Source organism: Trametes versicolor (assembly GCF_000271585.1).
Source record: "Trametes versicolor FP-101664 SS1 unplaced genomic scaffold TRAVEscaffold_8, whole genome shotgun sequence".
NCBI lineage: Eukaryota > Fungi > Basidiomycota > Agaricomycetes > Polyporales > Polyporaceae > Trametes > Trametes versicolor.
The window spans coordinates 2,203,988-2,216,365 of NW_007360328.1; the positions used below are offsets into that span (position 1 = coordinate 2,203,988).

The 12,378-nt window shown below is 56.7% G+C and overlaps 5 protein-coding genes across 5 annotated transcripts; 3 read left to right on the forward strand and 2 right to left on the reverse strand.

Annotated features, from left to right (window-relative positions):
* Positions 1 to 590: 590 nt before the first annotated feature.
* Positions 591 to 1,726, reverse strand: TRAVEDRAFT_127325 (uncharacterized protein; the record flags this gene model as incomplete). Its single annotated transcript, XM_008042572.1, has 2 exons — positions 591 to 1,308; positions 1,365 to 1,726. The coding sequence occupies 2 exons, from the start codon at positions 1,724 to 1,726 to the stop codon at positions 591 to 593; spliced, it is 1,080 nt and encodes a 359-aa protein (XP_008040763.1).
* Positions 1,727 to 2,686: 960 nt separating this feature from the next.
* TRAVEDRAFT_49740 (uncharacterized protein) lies at positions 2,687 to 3,820 on the forward strand (the record flags this gene model as incomplete). The annotated part of the gene is made up of 2 exons (XM_008042141.1): positions 2,687 to 3,048; positions 3,100 to 3,820. 2 exons carry the CDS (start codon positions 2,687 to 2,689, stop codon positions 3,818 to 3,820), a joined length of 1,083 nt encoding a protein of 360 aa, XP_008040332.1.
* Positions 3,821 to 4,621: 801 nt separating this feature from the next.
* On the reverse strand, positions 4,622 to 5,726 carry TRAVEDRAFT_49741 (uncharacterized protein; the record flags this gene model as incomplete). The annotated part of the gene is made up of 2 exons (XM_008042142.1): positions 4,622 to 5,312; positions 5,365 to 5,726. The coding sequence occupies 2 exons, from the start codon at positions 5,724 to 5,726 to the stop codon at positions 4,622 to 4,624; spliced, it is 1,053 nt and encodes a 350-aa protein (XP_008040333.1).
* Positions 5,727 to 6,143: 417 nt separating this feature from the next.
* Positions 6,144 to 7,179, forward strand: TRAVEDRAFT_76005 (uncharacterized protein; the record flags this gene model as incomplete). The annotated part of the gene is made up of 2 exons (XM_008042669.1): positions 6,144 to 6,460; positions 6,513 to 7,179. Coding segments are annotated over 2 exons (984 nt in total), but the record flags the coding sequence as incomplete, so codon positions are not given.
* Positions 7,180 to 7,665: 486 nt separating this feature from the next.
* TRAVEDRAFT_49743 (uncharacterized protein) lies at positions 7,666 to 10,399 on the forward strand (the record flags this gene model as incomplete). Its single annotated transcript, XM_008042143.1, has 5 exons — positions 7,666 to 8,036; positions 8,089 to 8,670; positions 9,226 to 9,249; positions 9,312 to 9,623; positions 9,679 to 10,399. 5 exons carry the CDS (start codon positions 7,666 to 7,668, stop codon positions 10,397 to 10,399), a joined length of 2,010 nt encoding a protein of 669 aa, XP_008040334.1.
* Positions 10,400 to 12,378: the final 1,979 nt, after the last annotated feature.

A 12,378-nucleotide genomic window follows, 5' to 3' on the forward strand; every position in this document is an offset into this window, starting at 1 on the left:
GTGTAACGTGGGCAGACATCGTAGCTGTTGTGATTAATCGTAAGTTGACGTACCGCATGCGCCAGCATTAGAATAAGAGTCACTTACACGAATTCGAGGCAGTTTAGTGTTAGGATCACAGCGATGGGTGTGGAACAAATCGCAAGACCAGCGCTGCGATCACGCAGTCTCGCGTCGCTGATAGTTGGCAAATTAGTCATAACAACGGCTCGGACGGTGCGATATGAGCCGCTCAGCCGCCTCGCGTACTCTGCGCGAGGATCTCGTCCGCCGTAGCTGATGCTAACGCAACGTCGCTGACGAGTTGATGCGATACACTGTCGTGAGAGGTCAATTTGTCTCTCACAGTATCGGTGAAGCAGAACGCTGAGAGAAACGCCTGACAACGCCGATGCATATGATAGAAAGAGCGTAGTAGTACTGCGGTGGGTCCCACCATGCGATCTTCGTGCGCTGTAGTGGGCAGGGAAGCTCCTTTGCGGCCCTCCTGTGTCCGCCTAGAAACAGAGATTAGCTCGGAGAGTAAAAAGAGGAAGTATTGCCGCGCAAACTGTCTCGGCTATGTTGCATACTTCGACTGTGAAGTCCGACTAAGGGTGAACGGCGTTCCCAGCGGCCTGCCCTTCTTCGTTGTCCACCGGCAAGTCGATAGCAAAGATCTCCTCCAACTGCCCCCAGGCCGCTTTCCTCTCGCGAATCTTGCGTTCCTTTACCATCGCCTGGCAGTGCAAGCACAGATCTGCGTCCTCGAGCACCGCCTCCAAGGCAAGAATGTCGACGGAAGGGTCGGAATGTAGGATATTTGCTTCGTTTTCAAGCTCAGTAAGCACGTACTTGAAGGCGTGAGAGCAGCCCTGCATCGTTTCGCACGCAGAGGACACCACCTGCCGGCAGATCCCGAGCATCATCTTGACGGACAGTTCAGCCAGAGTGCTTTTTGCATCGACGCACAGTGCAATGTCGTCCAGGGAGAGCTGCTCGCGTGAGCCGTCCTCGCGCTCGAACCCACGGATCAGATCCGATGCCTCCGGGATCGTGCAGCAAACGAGGAGGGCCATCAATAGCAGGCCGGTTTCGCCCGTGAGACGAGCAAGGTTGACGACGCCAATGGCATACGATCGCGGTTCGTCGAACCCGGGAGGACCGTACTCGTCTAATACAATCCACTTGTCAAAGTCGGTAGGGTAGTACATCTTGAGGTAGCGAAGGGCGTTGTCGAGCAAGTCGGACATCTGGTACTTGTGGCCCAGCCGGACCGCCGCCGAGATCGCATGGTACGAGTAAGGGGGATCTTTGTGGAAAAATGCGCTGCGGATGATGGTTAGTTATGCGAGTGCGATACGCGCCGCGGAAAAAGCACCTACATAGGACCGCCCGTAGGCATGTAAGCGCGCAGGACATGCCGCAGATCTTCCGGAGAGTCAGATAGGTGAACCACGGGGCAAGTGTCTTGTTCTGAGGAGGAAGTGGTGGAGGAAATGGTGGGGGGCTGCGGCAAGGAGAACATGTCTCTAAACACGGGCGAGTGCTTCGCGAGAATTCCCCTGAAGACGCGAAACTCGATGTCGCGTGCGACCAGGATGATGTTCCCATCCTCGTACCAGAACTCTTCGTCGCGCTTCCTGGAGCCAGCTGCTGCGTTTCCGGGCTCCGGTGTCGCGCCGTCGTTGGAGGCCGCGGCGACTGAGCCCGTCCGTGCCCGTTTCCGTGTGCCGCGCGTGGACATCGTGTTGTTGATTGAGGGGCCGAGCTATTTGCATCCGAAGACAACGATATCCCAGTGAGATTTAAACAGTCAATCATAACATGTATGCGTACCGGCTTGCTGACCGTGATGGTGGAACGGAAGAAACGAAGCGCTAATATGTGAACAGCGAGATCGTGACGCCGTACCACGTGTCGGTGACACATCGCGGTTTTCGAGGCAAACCTACTTCGCGCAGGCACACACCGAAGCATCTCTTATTGCCGTCTTGGTGCCGTCGATCACGGCATGTCTTCGAGCAGGACAATTCCAGCCGAGTTTTTTCCATGATGTACTTATTCTACCATTATATGTGCTACGACTTTGCGGGAATATACACGTCCTTCAGAGAGAGAACCTTATATAATAAGTAGGTTGCTGCCGCTTCGGATCCAGCGGGAAAGCATTGGCGTGCAGAGCCCATCTACCACTGTACATATTTTCACACACCATTCTGTCTTGCTTCACCGGGGGCTTGGGCCGGCAACGTGAGGCCAAATATGCCCGGGAGCTTCTTCCAGGCCGCTCCCCGCTCGCTCTCCTCGCGGTCCGTCACCATCTCCCGACAGGACGCGCACAGGTCGCTCTCGTTGAGCGCAAGATAAAGGTCCGGTGCACAGATGGAATATACACCATAGGTCCGCCAGGGGGATTTGAGGCTCGCGAAGCACTGCAGTTAGTACGAAGCAGCAGTCGCGAGGCACGCCGCCGGATAAACCGCGATGTGTCACGGTCACGTGATAACAGGTCACAGCCGTAGGGAGTCGGCGCGCCACTGCTTTGCTTTTCTTCTCCACTCCCACACGTATACGGTGAATACGCGAAGCCCCAACCACGTCAGCCTTTAGCTAATAGTATACATAGCAGCAACGGTAAGTCCATCAATATGCGAACTGCACTCTTGATTTTCTGTATATTCAAGCATGATCTTCAAGGAATACAATGTCAACGCGCGCGAACACACGCAAACGGGCGCGGACGGGCTCAATCTCCGCGACCAACAACGATGGTGGAGCACACAACCCTGTGGAACCAGAATTTGTTGCGAGGAAGCGTGACGAAGAATTCTGGTACCCCGACGGAAGCATCATCCTCGTCGCAGGCGACATCGAATTTCGCGTATACAAAGGAATCCTCGCGAAGCACTCGCCCGTGTTCGAGGACATGTTCTCTTTGCCGCAACCCTCCGACCCCACATCCTCTGCCTCCTCGGCACAAGAAGTCTGCCCGGTGGTCCATTTGTCGGACTCCCCGGAAGATCTGCGGCACGTCCTGCGCGCCTACATGCCTACAGGCGGTCCCAGGTATTTGTCAGTGGCGTGCATGGCATCTGCAGAACTGACCATCGCCCGCAGCGTATTCTTCTCCAAAGAACCCCCTGGGTACTCGTACGACGCGATTTCCGCAGCGGTCCGGCTCGGCCACAAATACCAGATGTCGGATTTGCTCGACAACGCCCTCGACTATCTCAAGGCGTACTACCCAATCGACTTCGACAAATGGTACGCGTACAAAAAATACGGCCCGCCCAGTTTCACTATGGCGCACCACATCGGCCTCGTCAACCTGGCGCGCCTCGTAGACGACGCGGAGCTGCTCATCATGGCGCTCCTCGTGTGCTGCACCATCGACGATACCGACATCATTCACGGGTTCGAGCGCGAGGACGGCTCGCGCGAGCAGCTCGCGCTCGGCGACATCGGACTCTGCTACATCGCGAGGGCCCGGCTCACCGCGGTGTCCGTCCAGATCATGCTCCGCATCTGCCACCCGGAGGTGGCGGATGCGTGCAAGACGGAGCGGGCCTGCTCGCTGGGCTTCGAGAGCGTGCTCATCGCCCTCGAAGCTATCGACGATCCCTCCGTTATCACAAATCCCGACCCAGGCTTTGATGCGATTGGGTTTGACGATGCGTTCCGTGCCGCAGGGGTGTGCGCGCAGTGCAAGGAGATGGTGAAGGAGCGCAATCTGCGCGAGAGGAAAGCGGCGTGGGAGAAACTGCCCGAGATATTTGGGATCGAGTTGCCGAAGGCCGCCGACGAAGGGCAGGCTGCTGGGAATGCCACTCCTCCATGATCGGATTGTACAGCCGAGGTACGCAGAATAGCTGAGCCGCGCGGTTTGCACCCCAATAGTGTCTCGTTTTACTCTGTGAGCTTACCTCTATGTACAGGAAGACACGGAAGGGGCAGAGAGTAGCTTCCCTGTCCGTTAGAGCGCACGAAGAGCACACGGCGGGAACTGCCGCATAATCGGGCCGGCGAGTTCGCTCTAACAAATGTATCCGAGATGTGTAAGAAGTTGTAGCACGATGTCATGCGTCCAGAAGATTATGATCTATTAGGGTACTCACTATGGTTTGCCATATCCCAAACGTAGGCTTCAAGTCGTATGCACAGACTCTACCATTAGGTCCGCCAGGGTAACTTGAGGGTCAGCGGCCTCTAGTATCGCAGTCATTACGAGAGTACTATTGTTGGATTTTGGTTCTGAGCGAGCGCCAGCTTGCCGGCACTTGCCGAGGCGTTCAGTATCGCGCGCGAGGCGTTTTGTGTACCCTATCTGTTTGCCTCCGTACCACGACGCTACTGTACGGGACAACCGGAATTCACTCGCTTTCACTCTTGACGACTCGATTTATCGATTGCTCCAACAACTATGTAGGTAGGCTCGTTAACCAGCACGCTAGTTCTGTGGGAGCACAGTCGTTCCTTTAGAAAAGAAATAGACAGGGAAGCTACTTGGATCCCCTCCCGTGTCTCCCTGGAAACTAAAATTAGCTCGCAGATCAGAGAAGTTATTGGCGCGCAAAACCGCCGTTGTTCTGCGCACCTCGACCGTCAAGTCCGGTTGTGAGAGAGCAGCGCTCCCAGTAGCCTAACCTTCTTCGTTAGCGGGCTTCTCCAAGTAGATGTCAAATATCCCCTGCAGCTGCCCCCAGACCATTTCTCTCTCGCGAGTATCGCGTTCCTTCACCATCGCCCGGCAATGCAAGCACAGATTGACGGCCTTGATCGCGTCGTTTAAGCCAATGCCATCGACGGAGGGGTCGGGGTATGTAAGAAAATTCCCGGCAGCTTCGAGCCCATTGAGCACCTGCGCGAGGGCTTGGAGGCAGCTCTGTCCCGTCTTGCACCCCGCCGACACCTCCTGCCGGCAGATCGCGAGCGTGATCTTGACGGACCAGTCCATTAACAGGGTCTTCGCATGGTAACACAGCGCGATGTCGTCCAGCGTGAGCTGCTCGCGCGAGCCGTCCTCGCGCTCCACGCCGCGGACCAGATCACCCACGTTGGGGATCGTGCAGCAGACGAGAAGGGCCATCAGCAGCAGGCCGTTCTCGCCGGCGAGACGAGCGAGATTGACGACGCCTATTGTGTGCTGCTCCGAGAACCCGGGCGGGCCGTAGTTGTCGTATGCGCGCCACTTGTCGAACTCGGTTGGGTAGTAGGTCTTCAGATAACCGAGGGCGTCGTCGAGTAGGTCGGTCATCTGGTACTTGTGGCCAAGCCGGATCGCCGCCGAAATCGCATAATACGAATATTTATAACGGGTTTGGAAGAATGTGCTGCGCACGAAGTTCAGTCATACTTATGCGATGTGCGTCGCGAAGGACTGACCTCGGTCCGCCTGTAGGCATGTAAGCGCGCAAAATATGCCTCAGATCTTCTGGGGAGTCCGATAGGTGGACCACGGGCAGATCGTCTTGGACCGGGGACGGGTCAGAGGAGCCGGCGACTGGGGGCTGAGGAAAAGAGAGCATGTCGCTGAAAACGGGGGAGTGCTTCGCGAGAATCCCCTTGAAGACACAGAACTCGATATCGCGTGCGACGAGGATGATGTTCCCGTCGCTGTACCAGGATTCTTCGTCGCGCTTTCTCGGGGAAGTTTCTACATTCATGGAGTCTTGAGCCCTGCCATCGGTGGAGGTCGCAGCGATTGAGCCCGTCCGCGCCCGTTTGCGTGTGCCGCGTGAAGACATTGTGCTGTCGAATTTGATATCGCATTAATGGAAAATAATATATGCATATAATTGTACCCACCGTGACCCTGCTACGCAATTTCTGGGTTGGAGCAGTTTCTCCGCGTATTCGCTGAGGACCAGTGGACGGGAAGAACGAAGCGCCAGCGCGCGGGGAGCAAAACCGTGACACAGAATCACGTGCTCGTGACATATCGCGGTTTCCTCGGCGACGAAATTGGCTAGTGGCGCTGCTTTTTTCCTCGATCGTCGCAGTTTTAGACTCGTTTCCACCGGCCTCCAAACGATCAAAGCACACCATAGATCGTGCGGGTGAGTAGTCACCATGTGTCTCAGCACCAGTATCTGATCCAGCTGGCTCATTCCTAAGTCCAGCACCAGCGACCGCGGACGATGTCAGATCCAGTGCGCAACACACGAAAGAGAGCCCGAACGAGCTCAGGTAATGCTGGAGAAATTGAACCAGTCGCAGGAAGGGAGCGTGACGAAGAATTCTGGTATAGCGACGGGAACATCATCCTCGTCGCGCGCGACGTCGAGTTTCGCGTCTTCAAGGGGATTCTTGCGGAGCACTCCCCCGTATTCAGAGACATGTTCTCTTTGCCTCAGCCTCCACCCGCGGAGACCCTTTCCTCCTCCACAGCAGACGATATGTGCCCCGTGGTTCACCTATCTGACTCTCCCGAAGACCTCCGCCATGTTCTGCGTGTTTATATGCCCAAAGGCAGCCCCAGGTACATTCGGGATACCGTACGCTCAGTCGGCCCAACTGACAATCGTCTACAGCGCGTTCTTCCATGCAACTCCGCCTTACTCGTACGACATGCTCTCGGCGTCGGTTCGACTCGGCCATAAGTACCAGATGTCAGATATACTCGACAACGCCCTCGCTTTTCTCAAAACGTACCACCCTACCGACTTCGACGAATGGTCAGCCCTCGAACACTACGGCCCCCCTGGATTCGCACGCTCGCGCATATACGCCATCGGCGTGGTCAACCTCGCGCGGCTCACCAACGAAGTTGGCCTGCTCCTCATGGCGCTTCTCGTCTGCTGCACGATCAGGGACGAGGCGGACCTCGTCCACGGCTTCGAGCGCGAGGATGGCTCGCTGGAGCGGCTCTCGCGGGACGACCTTGCGCTGTGCTTCAAGGCGAAGATACGCCTCATCGCGGAGTCCACGAACATCATGCTGAATATGTTCCGCCCGGAAGTCGATCCCGGGTGCATGACGAGGGACAGCTGCGCGCGGGACTTCATGGTGATCTACGACGAGCTCGAGTACCACAGGGAGCCTCTTACAAACCCAGACGTATCCGTGCGTGCACCGGGCCTTACGGATGCGCTCGAGGAGGGCGAGCCGTGCGAGGAGTGTCGGGAGATGGTGTTGTCCCGCGAGTCGAGCGAGCGGAGAGCGGCCTGGAAGAAGCTCCCCTATATATTCGGCCTCACGTTGCCGCAGAGAGTTCCCGGAGAAGCGGAATAGGCTGGTGTGTGAAGGTACGTAGAGTGGCAGATGCAGCTTGCAATGCTTTCTCGCTGACCCAGACACGACAGCGATCTGCTTATTTTACTATGCAGGAGGTTCCCTCTTTGCAGGACATGTATATTTCCGCAAAGTTGTAGCATATATCATGTAAAATACATCATGGCTCAAACTCGGCTAGAATTGTCTGCCGTGGTAATAAGCGGCGACACCAGCAGATAATTCGGCGTGTGCCTGCGCGAAGTAGGTTTGCCTCGAAAACCGCGATGTGTCACCGACACGTGGTACGGCGTCACGATCTCCCTGTTCACACATTAGCGCGTCGTTTCTTCCGTACCACCATCACGTTTAGCAAGCCGGTACGCATACATATGTCATGATTGACTGTAGATTTTAACATTGTTCTCGGATGCATATATATATAGCTTGGCCCTAATCAACAACACGCGTACGATGTCCACGCGCGGCACACGGAAACGAGCACGGACGGGCTCGGTCGCCGCGGCCTCCAACGACGGCGCGACACCGGAGCCCGGAAACGCAGGAGTTGCCTCGAGGAAGCGCGACGAGGAGTTCTGGTACGAGGATGGAAGCATCATTCTCGTCGCGCGCGACGTCGAGTTCCGCGTCTTCAAGGGCATTCTCGCGGAACACTCCTCAGTCTTCAGGGACATGTTTTCTCTGCCCCAACCTCAGGGCGACGCATCCTCTTCCACCGGTATATCTCGAGACGTAGAGCACCCGTGTCCTATTGTGCACCTGTCCGACTCTCCTGAAGACCTGCGTCACGTCTTGCGAGCGTATATGCCCAAAGGCGGTCCCAGGTATATTTTGGACACTGTGCGTCCAGTGGGCCTAGCTGACCATCATCCACAGCGCATTCTTTCACAGCGGCGCTGCCCCTCTTTACTCGTATCACTCGATCTCCGCGGCCGTCCGGCTAGGCCACAAGTACCAAATGACGGGCATCCTCAACAACGCCCTTCAGTACTTGAAGACATACTACCCAACCGACTTCGAGAAATGGACGGCACTCGACGAATACGGCCCTCCTGGGTTTGGCATTCATCATGCGATAGGTGTCGTCAACCTTGCTCGTCTTCTCGACGACGTCAGCCTGCTCCTCATGGCGCTCCTCGTGTGCTGCGAGTTTGAGGACGGGGAACAGTTGATTCGTGGCTTTGAGCGCGAGGACGGCACACGTGAACAGCTGACGCTGGACGACGTCGGACGGTGCTACTCCGCCCAAATCCGCCTCGCCGGAGAGTCTGCGAAAATCGCCCTCCGCGCCTGCCGCCCGGAGCTCTCAGATGCATGCAAGACACGGCAAGACTGCGCCGACACCTTCGAGGGCATGCTTAACAAGCTCGGAGATATCGAGGACCCGCGTTCCATTTCCCATTTTGACCCATCTGCTGCTACACAGGCCTTTCTGGATATCTTCGAGGACGACGATCTGTGCGCCCGTTGTCAGGCGGTGTTGCATGCTCGCGTCCTACGCGAGCGGAAAGCATCCTGGGCGAAGTTGCCGGAAATTTTCAATCTCACTCTGCCGCCGCAAGCCCCCAGCGTATCAGGACAGACCATTGTATGAAGGTATGCACGCCCGTAGACGCAAATTGCTCTCCTGCTGATTGATACGCGGAAGTGACCTACGCAGGCGGTATCAAAGCAGTTTTTGTCGGTCAAGGATGGCGTGTATATCTGTGTCTCGTGGAATCAGCTAATTCCTGAAAAAATATGCAACTTTTTGACCGAGGAATATGCCGTTAGCGCTTGCGAGATCTGATCGGTACGAGGTGTGGGCGCTTAACTTCGACGCGCACCGGTCGTCATGGTGCGCGCGAATTGTCTCTTCTTCCTCAAACCAGCACCAGAGATAGGCGACTCTTTGCTTCTTTGCCCCTCTCGCTTTGCAAACAAATATACTTGCTACGTCAAACGACTGTGACCATTCCAAAGTATAACCGCTCTTGCAATTTTGAGTTCTCTCGCTAATGGCACCCCAAACAGGCCCACTAGCAACACGGAGTTTAAGTATGGATTTGCGCTATAAACACGCTTTGGAATGAGCACGACTAATGCAATGAAACCCATAGCGGATGTCTTCGCGTGTCACGAGAAAGAGAGCGCGGACGGACGCGAGCGAGACACGCTCCGTCGCAACACGACGAAGAGTTCTGGTACGACGACGGAACCATTATTCTTATCGCCGGCAACGTGGAGTTCCGCGTCTACAAGGGAATCCTCGCCGAGCACTCCCCGGTGTTCAGCGATATGTTCTCTCTGCCGCAGCCGCCGCAGGGAGCCGTCACGCCTGGGGATCCGCCGTGCCCTGTCGTCCACGTCTCGGACTCCCCTGAAGACCTGAGGCACGTTTTGCGCGTGTACATGCCGAAAAGCGATCCCAGGTATGCTCATCGCAACCCCATCTATTGCGCCAGTGTGAGACTGATGATTGTATAGCCCCTTCTCTCCTGACGAACCCACGTTCGACGCGATCTCAGCAACGATCCGCCTCGGGCACAAATACCAGATGTCGCGCCTCGTCGAACACTCGCTCGACTACCTTAAGCAATACTACACGGACGACTTCGACACCTGGACGGCGAACGACGCGCCCGGCCCACCCGAGTTCGTCGCCCGCCACGCCATCGCCGTCGTCAACTTGGCGCGTCTCACCGGGGAGACTTCGATTCTCCCCACGGCATTCCTCTCATGCTGCAGCCTGGGCGCGGACATCGTCGACGGGCTGGTGCGCGAGGATGGCACGCGCGAGCATCTCTCGATGGCCGACCTCGGCCTGTGCTTCGTCGCGAAGGCGCAGCTCGTCCAGGAGGCGTTCGAGAACGCTATCAACGTGCTGGCGCCGCCCGTCGCGGATCAGTGCACCAGCCCCTCCCAGTGCAGGAAGCGGCTGGCGCATTACACGAAGTTCCTCGCTGCGAGAGGGACGCCCATCGCGTTCAAAGGCCCGCTGTACTCCATCGTACGGATGCTGTGGCCCCCTCACGTGAAAAGGGACCAATTGTTCTGCGCCTTCTGCTGGACTATGCTCGATGAGCGCGATGTTAATCAGCGGCGCGCGCTGTGGAAAGCGCTTACGGATGTATTGGGCCTGACCGACGGCACATCCGAGACTGCAGACGAGGAAGACTCGGATGGGGACGAAGAGCACGATAACTAGCGAAGTACGTCGACACTCTTTTGAAGTAACCAACTCTCACTCATTTGGTCCCCCTCTTCGCCCAGCATCCCTTGTGATTACAAGTGTTAATGATGACAAACAATACCTCGATGGCGGCTGTGGTGCATGTTCGACGTGGAAGCTCGGAACAAGATCTCCTCAGAGTCAAAGAATTTGAACGGACTAGACCCATATTTCAGCTGAGGTAACCATTTAGCGTGCTCACGCCATTGCACTTGTGTGCATCGTCGTCGATTCGTCGAAGAAGGACCGTCGGCGAAGGGCGGAAGGAGACTGTGACATTATGTCACGTGTCGGTGACCTGTCGCGATTTATTCCGCGGTGCTTCACTCGGACTTGCAGCTGTTGCCATCCTGTTGCTTCAAACGCGCAAGGTACATATTTTCGTACTACTGCAGTACCGCCGATAACATAAAACTCATACCTAGAGTGAGTACTTACTCGATATCGTATCCGTAGTCTCACAATGTTTTGAAATTTTCTTTCACAGGCAGTAGCGGTTTTCGCATCTTGGTGTCTCGCGAACATCCACTATAGATGTCCGACCGCGTCACCAGGAAGATGGTAAGGAAATATGCTATCGAAAGCAACGCTATCGCGAACGCACCGCCAAGGCAACGCGATGCGGAATTCTGGTACGACGACGGGAACATCATCCTCGTTGCACGCGATGTCGAGTTTCGTGTCTTCAAGGGAATCCTGGCGGAATACTCTCCAGTCTTTAAGGATATGTGCTCCTTGCCGCAGCCGCGGCAGGAAGCGTCCACGTGGGGGGATCCGCTGTGCCCCGTCGTCCGCGTGTCCGACTCCCCAGAAGACTTGCGGCATGTTCTGCGCGTATACATGCCCAAGATTGACACCAGGTACGTCGCTCGTATCTCCCTACAGCACAGCTGCGTGAAGCTGACCCATAGACTTACAGCCCCTTTTCGCTGGACGACCGGCCTCCTTCAACGCGATCTCCGCGACGATCCGGCTCGGGCACAAGTACCAGATCTCACGCCTCGTGGACCACTCCCTCGACTATCTCAAAAAGTACTACACCGACGACCTCGCCACCTGGACGACCAACAACGGGCTCGGCCCCCGGGGTTCACCGCGCACCACGCCATCGGCGTGATCAACCTCGCCCGTCTCACGGGCGAGACCTCGCTGCTGCGCACCGCCGTCCTCACGTGCTGCACGCTCGACGCAGACATCGTCGGTGGGCTCGCGCGAGCACCTCTCGATGGCGGACCTAGGCCTGTGCTTCGTCGCGAAGGGCAAGCTCATCTAGGAGGCCCTCGGCAACGCGATCTACATCCTCGCGCCGCCCGTCGCGCCGAGCTGCGCGAATCCGCCCGCGTGCAAGGGGCAGCTCGCGGAGCTCACGAAGCTCGTCGGCACGCGCGCGATGCTCGTCGCGCATCTGGGCCCGTTCTACTCCGTTGTGAAGCTGCTGCGGATCCTCGGTGAGACGGGGTCGGTGCTCTGCTCGCACTGTTGGGCGCTGGTCAATCGATGTGATGCGGAGTGGCGGGCTGAGCTGTGGAGAAACCTTTCGGACGTTTTGGGCCTGACCGACGGTCCCTTCAGTACGGTGGCCAAGGGTGTTGAAGACGGCGCGGGCGACACAGGTGCTTCTCAGTCATGTATGTGGCATTTTACGATCAATCCTGCTTAATCCCCCTTTTCACACAGTAGTCGCTTCATACTGCAGCTGACCAGGAGGCATTACTGCTGGAAACTCGCAAGAACATCCACGTTTTTCCCTTCTCGCGCCCGACACCACTGGTCGGCAATATCTCCTCTGTCGAAAAAACTTACACTGTTAGCTTTGCTTCTCTCTCGACGTGAGCAGCATGCCATCACCCGCTGCACAAATCCCAGTGCACGCCCCGCAGCATCTGTCCGCAGTGCCTCCCAGTACTTATGAGGCGTCGTGGTGCCGCCCGAGCCGCTCGTGCACCAAATCTTCC